This window comes from Schistosoma haematobium, chromosome 3 (genome assembly GCF_000699445.3).
Source record: "Schistosoma haematobium chromosome 3, whole genome shotgun sequence".
NCBI lineage: Eukaryota > Metazoa > Platyhelminthes > Trematoda > Strigeidida > Schistosomatidae > Schistosoma > Schistosoma haematobium.
This window is the reverse complement of record NC_067198.1, coordinates 6,853,082-6,865,184: the sequence shown is the minus strand read 5'-3', so window position 1 is coordinate 6,865,184 and position 12,103 is coordinate 6,853,082. Positions and strand designations below refer to the sequence as shown.

General features: G+C 38.6%; 1 protein-coding gene across 3 annotated transcripts in view; it reads left to right on the top strand.

Moving 5' to 3' along the window:
* Positions 1–12,103, top strand: part of MS3_00004902 (uncharacterized protein) — a 64,183-nt gene that overhangs the window by 17,726 nt on the left and 34,354 nt on the right. For 2 of the 3 annotated variants that reach the window (XM_051212877.1, XM_051212878.1), the window contains 4 exons: positions 1,792–1,968; positions 5,807–5,916; positions 7,156–7,354; positions 8,647–8,778. In XM_051212877.1, coding sequence (XP_051068802.1) covers positions 1,792–1,968; positions 5,807–5,916; positions 7,156–7,354; positions 8,647–8,778 — 618 coding nt within the window. Of the gene's footprint in view, positions 1–1,791; positions 1,969–5,806; positions 5,917–7,155; positions 8,779–12,103 lie in introns of all 3 variants that reach the window. The other variant, XM_051212876.1, reaches the window with a different exon arrangement.

Sequence of the window (12,103 nt, the reverse complement as noted above, 5' to 3'; positions counted from 1 at the left end):
TCTTCTACGCATTTCTGCTTGTCAGCTCTAATTCTCTTCTTCACTTGCTTGTTTGCTTCTGTATATTTAGCTTGTGCCTTGACTTTTCTGTTCTTGTTCGGCTGTCGTTAAATGCTACCTTGTCCTTCTTCGTTTCTTGAGTCTTGTCCAAGGTCTCGATAGAGATCCATTCCTGATTATGGTGCTTCTTGTGGCCCAGAACCTCCTGACACGTTGAAGTTAGTGCTTCTTTGATCTCTTTCCAGTCATTCTTCATAGTAGGTTCCTCTTCGAGAAGATCGTGTAAGGCTTGGGACCTGTTGTTGAGATTTATCTTGAATTCGTTGAGTTTGTTAGTATCTCGAAGGAAGGCTGTATTGAACCTTTGTAATGCTATTTGTACAGTTTCCCAGTGTTTCTTTAGCTTCAGTTTCATCTTGGCAACCACCAGGTGGTGATCTAAAACTCCTCTCCTGGTTCTCACGTCTTCTATTGACCTTGTGAATTTTTACTGATGAAAATATGGTGGATCTGGTTCTCCGTGGTGTGGTCCAGTGAGACCCATGTAGCTCTGTGTATGCGTTCGTGGGGGGAATATTGTGTCTCCTATAACTATTTTATTGAATGGACATAAATTTGCAAATCTGTCACCATTCTCGTTCCTTTATCACAGTCTATGTCGTCCCATGATATCTTCATATCCGGTGTTGTCCATCCCGACTTTGGCGTTTAGGTCTCCCATCTGGATGGTCAGGTCCTTTCTTGAGCACTTCACTATGACCGATTGTATCCTCTCGTAAGACTGATCTTTATCGTCGTCATTGCTATCATTGGTGGGTGCATAACATTTGATAACATTTATGTGATCCCCTCCCTCTTTGTTTTGAAGGGTAATTTGATGGTTCTAGATCCACGAAATTCCCATCCTATAAGTGCATTTCGTGCTTCTTTAAACGGCATTAGGGCAACTCTCTAAGTGTGTGGAGCACTTTCCTCTTCATGATCAGAGTACAACAGTACCTCTCACGAAGCTAATATTGTCTGTCCAGCTAGAGTCCAATAAATTCCATTTATCCTGTGAACCACCTAGTTGTACCTCCTCATTTCCGTGACTATGTGACTGGTCCCAAACTGTCCAGACATTTCATGTACCCATATTAATTGTTGTTTTGGTTGTTTGAATGGGCATCAGCCTCGTAACTTCCTAGGAATATCGACTTTCATCATGAGGCATCATGATTCTTCTAAATGAAGATCCTTCAACATTAAGGGCGGCGTTTAAAAGGTTTAATTTGCTTATTCTCTTTAGCGTTTTTTAGCAAGGTTGTTTTCTACGGGGTGGGTTTGCTGACCCCATACTCAACCCTCCTCCTTTACCTGTACTTGGAACCACCCGTAACCCTAGATGAGCTACAGACAGAGTTTCCATGACTGATAGCCTGTGTTTTATGAAGAGAAAAATAAGAAGCTATTGCAACCTACCAATATTAAGTTACCAGGATGTTTAAAATTAGTAAAGTTGACCTGACTATAAATTAGAAGTAAAATTGAGCGGTCCATAAAGTAATCATGAGGAAGTGGTTAGTTTGTTGTATAAATTTAGCGTGAAACGAATTAAATAAAAAAGTGTCTACCAATTAAACTACAAAGACTTCCTTAATATACCTAATAAGTCGTTAACTTGCTGCTCGTCTAATGGTTCGTGCAATCAATCGGCTTTTTAATATAAAAAATCATTAATTTATCTTTTTTGTAATTAGAGTGTTTCGCAATCATTTTTATTCTAACATTCCTTGTTCCCTCTATTTGAAGACTGCAGATGAAGAAGCTTCTCAATTGTATAAATTTTATGAAAAAACACGAAATCATCCAGAATATTTAATTTTATGTTGTTGGCGTTCTGTTCGTGAATTATCTTTACTTATGGGTATATCACTTGTCTCATACGGTTTGAATAAATTCGATAGTAATCAAATAAAACCAAAAGAGGTTTGTGAGTTGATTTTTTTAATGATGTATATGATAAACACTTTCATTTTCATAGTTTATATCACGGATTGACTTTGATCAGATAACTATTGAATGCTAGAGAGAACTAGACATCTCTTTCACCCTTAATATGAAGCTCTCCATCAGTGCGCAACCCGATACCAACTGACCATGGGGCGCAGAAGTTTTAATTCTCTTAGAGAACATTTAACTGAGCTGGCATCAAATAATATACATGTCTAACTTCAATCCATTTGCAACTGTCTTCTATTGTGGGTGATTGCATCACATCTTGTATAGTTTAAATTCATTGATCATGGTTTAGCAATTCAGCCCCGGGAATTACCTTTCTAAGAGAGATTGCTGGATAACTATTTTGTTCTAGTACAAAACTCTTCACTTGTGTGTATCCACAGTCCCACCGTCAGGTATCAAACTCGAGTCTCTCAGTGAGTGCTCAACTGTCAGATCACCGAATCAGTATATTCAATAGCTTATATGTCTAACAGTGGTGGGTAGCGAAAGCAAGAGAGATGGAAAAGGCAGCGGCAATAGGTAATAGCAGACAATTGTTCAGACTTGTTAAGGAAACACTCTCAGAGAAAGATGGACATATTATACATTCTCAATCCAGGAGATTGGATCGATGGAAAGAACACTTTAGGGATCAGTTCAACTGGCCTTCAGCCACACTTCGGTTTCCCACGATCTCTAGTCAACCTGAATGGCAAGTTAATGTAGGTCCTCCGTCCCTTTACGAAGTTGAAAAAGCCATAGGAAATCTGAAACGAGGGAGAGCACCAGGCCCTGACAGGTTTACTCCTGAGATTTTTAAGGATGGTGGTCCAGTATTAGCAATGAGATTAACTGAGGTCTTAGGTAGAATTTGGGAACTGGACGTAATCCCATCTGACTGGTCTCAATCACTGATTGTGCCAGTCTATAAGAAAGGACAAAAGTCCTCTTGTGACAATCACAGAGGAATCAGTTTGACTAATATAGTGTCTAAAATATTAGCTTTAATAATACTTCGACGCCTAATCAAAGCTCGTGAAGAGCAGACTAGAGAAAATCAGGCTGGTTTTCGACATGGACGTGGTTGTATAGACCAGATATTCACACTACGTCAGGTTCTAGAACACAGACACACATTCAGACGCCCCACAATGGTAGTATTTCTCGACCTTAAGGCGGCATTCGACTCTGTTGATCGTGAGGTTCTATGACAGTGTTTGTCACTGAAAGGAGTACCAAAGAACTACATTAACCTTATAAAGGCTCTCTACTCGAACACAACTGGTCGAGTGAGAGCTTATGGCGAACTGTCATCAGAATTGATTACCTCAAGTGGTGTTCGTCAGGGCTGTCCACTCTCTCCATTCTTGTTCAACTTTGTGGTCGACGTACTTTTGGAGATAACACTCTCCTCATCTAAATTTCCAGGGGTTGAACTTCTACCGGGAGGTTCACTTGTTGACTTAGAATATGCCGATGACATAGTTTTATTTGGCGAAGACGCTGACGAAATGCAGTCTTCTGACCACTCTAAGCAACAATGCAAGCATGTTCGGGATGCGATTCTCTCCCTCGAAATGCAAAATGTTGCTTCAGGATTGGGTTACATCGACACCCGAACTAATGATAGGGAGTGAAGTAGTTGAGTGTGTCGACCGCTTCACTTATCTTGGAAATCTCATCAGCCCTTGTGGTCTGGTGTGTGACGAAATCTCAGCACGGATACAGAAGGCTCGACTAGCTTTTGCCAACTTGAGTCATTTATGGCGTAGGCGAGATATCCATCTATCAACCAAAGGACGGGTTTACTGAGCAGCAGTTCGTTCCGTCCTACTTTATGGCAGTGAAACATGGCCGGTAAGAGTAGAGGATATCCGTAGGTTACTAGTATTCGATCATAGGTGTCTTCGAAACATTGCTCGTATATCATGGGACCATCGAGTAAGTAACACAGTTGTTAGGAAACGGGTACTAGGTAAGGATGGCAAATTAATTGATGAAGTAGTGAAACTTCATCAGTTGAGATGGCTGGGACACGTGTTGCGTATGCCCAACCACCGACTACCTCGACGTGCTATGTTCAGTGGTATAAGAGTAGGTTGGAAGAAAGCTAGGGGCGGCCAAACCAAAACATGGCACAAGTCCATGAAGTCACTGACAAGTGGACTGAGTCATGTTGGTAGGTGTAGACTACCTGGTTGGGGACCGCGAGATGATAGCAACCGATGGTTAGAGCCCCTGAATGACATGGCTTAAAATCGTTTGCAATGGCGCAGGTGCATCCACTCTTTGTGTTCTCCCAAATTTTGATCTCCTTATTCCTCCTTGTCTCTTTTTTCTCTTCACAAATTTATTTCACTGTATTATACTCTTTAAATAACATCTCCAAACCCTAATCTTCCCGATTACTGCTTATACTCTTGCTACCTCTACCACTACGGGATTTGAATCGACCACTGCATCTCTATGCTAATGTGGTGTGGCAACTCGAACTGATGTACATACGTACGAAGTTCTACGTTGTTACTGAATGACTGACTGATGTCTAACTCCAATCAATTGCCGATAGTTCTATGCATGAATCCAACAACCTAACAATGCAAAACAAATCTTAACATTGCTACTTCTACCTTATAAGAGCAAACGTTTATAGTTCATTGCAGTCCTGAATCATAACATAACTTTTCCATACTGGTTATAAAGATCATTGAACTGTCTTAATCGATGATTCATTTAAAAAGTTTAATCCCCCATATTGTCTGCTAATATTTCTACATCCTCAATATTTTTGTTAGACGTAATAGATTCTATTAAGCTTAAATCTGATCAGTGTTAAGATAACTGGTCTGGTTCATATAATATGCGTCTTGTACATTGAATGCCTAAAATACTAACTTCCTAGTTTCTTGTTAAACCTTGACATTCTTGGTTAGCTGAACGTCGTACCGAACGTAGATGGAAAAAAATACCACAGAGATGCTGTATTTTAAAGTTTAATTTTAGTATAAAGAATAAAGATATTTGTAAAATGCAAAAGACTGGTTATACTAAACGCTTTCACAATAGATACTAAAAGTTGTAACAATATTTTTTAAAAACTACAAATAGCTTTCAACACTAACCGTACTGTGTAGCACAAAGAAGTTGCTTAGAGATTTTTACCACTAAAAACTGAATAGTATAATTCATATACGTTCAGTTTAGGGGGATTTGTGGAGATTGTATGGTTTTAACAATTTCAGATAAGGAGCCTATCGTAGCTAGATCACCACTGAAAATGTAGAAGCACTGGACGGTCGTTTTGCACACTATGGGACTTCATAGCAGTATACATCTAAGACCCTGCATCCGGAGATCTAATTCATTTATATCTGTGGTGTTCAAATTGATCATGGTAACTTTATTTAACCTGGTGTGAGTAATTCATTGATTACAGCTCATCTACATGTCTCTCACTTATCATCCGTAGTTGTTTTGATACATCATATGACCAGTCTAGTATTGCCTAGGAAACAAACAAATCACTGTGACACAAGCCATTTTATTGTTAATTAAATATTAAAATGCTAAATTTGTGACAAAATAATTTGGGTATACAGTATTTCTACACTGAGATATGTAATCTTAATTCGGAAATATGTCTCGGACTTTTCAGATATAATTCAAACACTGAATCACCATTGTCCTACAAGTTTTACATCATGATATGTGTTGAAAAACATATTGTGAAAATTCTTTAAGTTTCATATGAAGTTAAACAATATTCAATCTATTATTTCTCTACTGTACAAATTATTTTTCTTTTCTACACTCTACATTACAGATTTTTTCTATTGCCCGATTTTTCTGTACTCAGTTACTTTGTTGCCGCCATCGTGGGGCATTTGAACTGTGTGCAACTGGATTTACAAACTTTTGTACTGCGCTTGTAAAGTAAGTCGATGAATTATATTTTGTATCATTGATGATAACATTTGTATATATTTGTTTATCAGATTGCGGGGTTTTGTAGATACTGCTGCGAAAAGGTAATGAATAGGGCTTCTCTGACAGTGGTCCATATATGCGTGGTCATACTCGAGCATTTCTAGAGGGAGAGGAGACTCTCCCCACCCTCAACTGCACTCAGGAATTTAGACGCACGTTTGTATTGCGCCAGCAGAAGTATCTTTCGATGCTGAATATTTATTACTGATGAAATGTATTTTATACGTAGTCGAATAATTTTTATTTATTTATTATTATTATTATTAGCTTTATTCAATATTATATTTTTGGTACAATATAGAATTCTCAGCGTAAAGTATTTCAACAAGTTTCCGTTTCTTTCTTCTTGGTCGGTCCTGGCGATAAATGTTGAGTGATCACCAGTTAGATGTTGGCAGTTCAGTAAATGAACATCTGAATAATGTGCATTCTTTTCGCTGTATATTGCCAGCAACCACATTGTCTCTTATTGAGTTTTTTGTAACTCTGACAACGAAAGGTTGTACACTTTTCAGAAACGCAGCAGAATAGGTTATGCGATTAATAAACATAATGATATATTAAAACAAACAAAAATAGATAACTTGTTGAAATATCTGGATGGCAGGAACAGGTAGCCCAGATGCTCAAGCAGGCCGCCTTAGATGAAAATTTGTTCGATCTCTATGAGCGTGCAGCACAATTTAACAGTGACTGTATTTTAGTCATAGAAATGATAACTAACCAACCAATCTTCTTTTCAGAATTCAATGATTTATAATTATTAGTAGTAATCGTGTGTTAACTGATGTTGTTTGTGTTAGGTGACATTGGTTGCTGCTCAGAGATCATTGAGTGTAAGTACCTCAGTCTCCTTCCTACTAATGGAGGTTAGTCTTTGCGTGAATATCTCTCTGTGAGGTGGTAACGTGTTTGTCACTGACAATAACAGAACCCGGTTCTAATTTCAGAGAGAACACCAATCCCATCATCATTGAATGAACTCTTTTCTGACACACGCACATTGCTATGGAATATATGTTAGGATCTGATCTTCTTGTTAAATGTATTTTAACCGACTCCATTTTGTAGTGCTCTTTTTTAAAACATCAGTTACCTTGAAAGAGTAAAATACGTTTTAACGTCTTGTTTTTCAGTTCTCATTCATTACCATGTTCATTCTACTTTTTTCTTCTTTAAATGTAGTCATCCAGTCTATTTTACAATTCCTATTCATTGGCTTAATGCAGTCACTGGTCAAACTTTGTCATTAAATGAAAAGTCGACAAACGATTGTTCGACTGTAATAGAAAATATTGATTTTTCACTAGAATCATGTATGGGAAAACATAATACAATGGAATGTATCACTCGTCGTGGTGCCGGTTACCCTTTATTTGTTCAGGTTGGCTCTCTTTCTTTTGGCCTTCTGGTTGACTAATATATTAAAACTGGTGTGGGTAAGAATGATAATGTTTGGTTGTCTGCTTAGTCAGACTTGTAGATAGTCTGATAGGTGTCAGATGAGTTATATATTCCCCTATTCTTATTGTTACTTATTATTGATTGTTCATCGTTGTTGGATTGTGTCGGGTTTTGGTGTGGAAATATATTTACGTTGTGATCAGGCTAATCACGTGTTCTTTATGTGAGTTGTGTTGATATCCTGTAGAATAGACACTAAGAGGGAATCTAGTGTAGATATTCATCTAAGGTAAATTGACGTCCCATACGTGTAAACGTGAAAAACCAACCGTCTTAACATTGGCGGGCACAAGTTATAACAGAAACACTTAACCTTTTAACTATCGTGATGCATATTTGAAATGTACTTTCGTTTTTGAACAACCTCATAGCACATATCTGACTGTGGTGCATATATATATATATATATATATATATATATATATATATATATATATCTGTCAGAGATGTTAGCAGCTTGTTATTTATTTCTAATAATGCTATCACAAAACTGACCTGTCTGTCAGAAGAATAATTTCAACATTGTTGTTCAAATACACATTTTCATTTCCAGATTAGACAGTGCATTTGGTAAAGATGATAAGTTGGGTGATGTAGTTGTGAATCTCCACGTATTGTGTTTGTTCAACTACTGCCTTCTGTGATGTTTAATTTTGGTTGGTGTAAAAATAAGTTGGGGAATCTAATGCTGATCAAGATCACCTTGTAGTTTTACTTTCGATTGATGCATATCACATGACAAGGTGAAATTTCTAGAGGATCTCACTAAATTATCGGAATATTAAGAAAACATATTTATCTCATCTAGTTTGGAATTGACAGTTGTCTTTAAAGGGTTTAATCGTCCAATTTAAGATTGTTCATGGCATCAATAATTCATTATTCAAACGTCAAATATCATTATTGATTAGTTTCATGCTACAGCGATTATTCCGTGTACCAAAGTTTACGTTAAATTAAATTGAGCTAAATTCTTTTTAGAACTCGGACATCAACGATTGAATGGGCATACGGTTTAACAACTTGGTCTAATGTGCATACATATATGTGATTGATTCTACACTGTGACCTGTGGATGATTGGTGATGTAGTTGTTGTTTCCTCACTTGAACTCATTCAAATCGTGTAACAACTATTCTTCCTATTTTTGAGTTTCTCTCATTATAATTGTATTATTAAGAAACTTAATTTTTTATTCTTATATTGATACAGGCTATTTTAACTGCAGATTTAACCCGTAACACTAATGTATCAACAACAACACTTACAAATACAGTCTGCTGGTTACTCAAATCAGTTAAAACGTCTTTTTGTAACAACAATCTTCAACAGTCCAACAACCTTGTGAGTATATTATTATTGCTTAAGTTAACATGTTCTTGATCATTGAAAAAATCAAATTACCATTATTTATTTTGGGTAAAAGAATAATATAGAAACTAGCCAGTAACATCTGAGAAAACCAATCTTAAGTTTTGTCTTAAGAGGAAGCGAAACCGATCCAGAAGTGCCAAGAAGACTGTTCATAAATCCTGTACCACTTCGTTGAGCCTGATGTCTTTTTGTCAAAGCTCATCCCCAGGTCAGAGGAAATTCGTTACCCTTAGTATTAATGGGCATCCGTTTAGATTGCAAATAGACACTGCATCTGACGTGACAATTCTCTCACAAAAACCTTGGATCAGAATGGGCAAACCACGCACCGTGCCAACAACACAAAAACCTCTTACTGCATGTGGTAATCACCTACATTTGTTGGGACAACTAGATTGTAAAGTTTCTTTTCACAATTCGACGTTTACCGGGGTATGTTATACAACAACAGCTGATCTAAATTTGCTTGGTTTAGATTGGTTCAACCAGCTAAAATTAGTTGATGTCTCGTTAAATACCATATGCCACCTAGTATCACAACCACATGACCCTGAAGCATATACGAGAAAGCTAGTGACGCAGTTTCCATCTATTTTCCAACCTGGATTGTGTCGATGTTCTGCCGCGAAAGCAACGCTTCGGCTGAAACCTGGGGCTAAGCCTGTTTTCTGCCCCAAAAGACCCGTGCCTTACGCAACATTACCAACAGTAGATGAAGAATTGAATCGTCTTCAACGACAAGGAGTTATTACACCCGTTTCTTACTCTGCTTAGGCAGCACCTATAGTTGTTATCAAGAAGGTCAACAGCATGATACGTACATGTGCTGACTTTTCTACAGGTCTCAATGCAGCTCCGGAACAGCATCATTATCCTTTGCCAGTTCCCGTAGATCTGTTTACTATGCTGAATCGGGGAAAGTTTTTCGCAAAACTGGATCTAGCTGATGCTTACTTGCAAGTGGGAGTAGATGAAGCATCAAGAGAGCTGCTTACTATCAACACTCATCGTGGGTTGTTTCAGTATAACCGTCTGCCTTTTGGAGTCAAGACTGCCCCATTTATCTTCCAGCAACTGATGGATACCATCCTATCAGGTATCCCGGGGATCGCGGTTTATCTCGATGACATTTTAATTGTTGCGACGACATTAGAACAGCTACAGGAACGCACGACACTGGTACTGCAACGTATCAGTGACAACGGGTTCCGCTTAAGCCCAGAGAAATGCCAGTTTTTATTGCAGTCAGTCAAGTATCTGGGGTTCATTTTTGACGCCGACGGCCACAAGCCGGATCGTGAGAACATTCGAGTTACCAAACTGATGCCCACCCCCACTAATGTCTCGGCACTACGTTCCTTCATGGGACTTGTTACCTATTATTCAGCGTTCGTTCCTTCGATGCTTGAAATTCGTGCTCCATTGAATCGTCTGATGAGGATGGACAGCACTTGGAACTGAACTAACGAGTGTGATGCGGCGTTTTGTAAACTCAAGTCGATAATTAGCTCGAAATTGTTGTTAACGCACTACGATCCATCTATGCCAAATATCGTAGCTGCAGACGCTTCAGCGTATGGCCTAGGTGCTGTTATTTCACATTAGTTTCCAGACGCGTCAGAAAAAGCTGTTATGCATACGTCCTATACACTAACCCCGGCAGAAAAGAAATACAGTCAGATAGAAAAAGAGGCTCTTGCACTTGTGTTTGCTGTCCGACGTTTCCACAAGTTTCTGTACTGTAGGAGATTTACTCTTCTCACAGATCACAAGCCTCTGCTCGCAATATTCGGGTCGAAATCTGACATTGCAGCCCATTCTGCAAATCGTTTTCAACGATGGGCCTTGGTACTATTGGGGTATGATTTCGAGATCCAATACCGATGCACTCAACAATTCGGTCAGGAAGATGCCTTGTTACAACTCATTAATGATCAATTGGCGGCTTAGGAAAACATGGTAATCGCATCTCCGTCTGCGGAAGACCACGCGGAATGTTATCTGACAACCGCAATAAGGGTATTGCCGGTGTCTGCAACAGATATACGAAACGCTTCCAGGAACGACCCCATCATCAAGATGGCGATGAGCTATGTCACCAACGGTTGGCCGTCTAAGAAGTTTAATGGTGAAATGAAACAGTTGTATCAGCGGCAGGATTGTAAACGACTGCTCGAGGTTTGGAGAAAGAGTGGTTGTGCCGGAGCCCCTTCGCGCAAAAGTGCTGAAACAGTTCCACCTTGGTAATTCGGGGGTTAGACGAATGAAATCCATAGCCAGGAGTTATGCATACTAGCGCCCAGTGGACCAACCTATCACTGAATTGGTTGAAAAATGCATTCGGTGCCAGCAAACAGCAAAGGTGAATGTCAAAGTCCCGCCAATTCCATGACCACAACCTGATCATCCTTGGTCCAGGATACACGTCGACTTCGCGAGCCCAATTAATGGGACTATGTATTTATTTGTGGTCGATGCCTTTTCAAAATGGCCATAAATCATTCTTGTAATGCCGCCCATGACAACTGGAACAATACAGCTCCTCACTGAAATTTTCTCCCGAAATGGCATACCAGATGTGATTGTATTCAGCACTTACGTTCGCCACCATACCACCCGCAGTCGAATGGGCAAGTGGAAAGGTTTGTGGATACGTTTAGAAGAGCATTGGTTAAGTCAAAAGGGAAGGGGACACCAACCGACGCGTTATCGGAACAGTTATTTTAAGGCATTTTCTTGGAAAATTCATTGAAGTTTGCCCCAGAATATTGTTGTTAGAAGACTTCAGATTATGCAGTTTCATTTGTTAGGAGTTCAAGTATAATCAGGATAGAGTTGTTCTAATTAATTTTCGTCAAACCATCTTCGTTGTTTTTAGGTTTTCTTGTTCTCATTTTTATTTTTCTAATTTATTATGTTACAAGTTTGGTTCCCATAGATACAGAGTTGTCCAGTTATAATGTTGGCTTCTTGAATAAAAAGATTTTACTGAGTTCATAATCTCTCTTCATTTTCCAAACCGTTGCGGTTTATTTTTAAAGTGTTGTGCGTCAGTCATACGTCTGTCGAGTTTGCATAGTTCTACCTACATATTAGCAGACTATCCTAATCACTCATGATTGAGAAGTGTGGTAGGCTCTGTCACAAAACTTAACACATTGTATTCACAATAGTTTTTATGGCGAGACTATAATTTGCTAACATAACAGTGAACTAATTTAAGTTCGTGGTGAAAACTTTAACTCTTAATTCTTATTTATAACACCAATTCCTAGCTTGTTTAGTAGTTTAATTT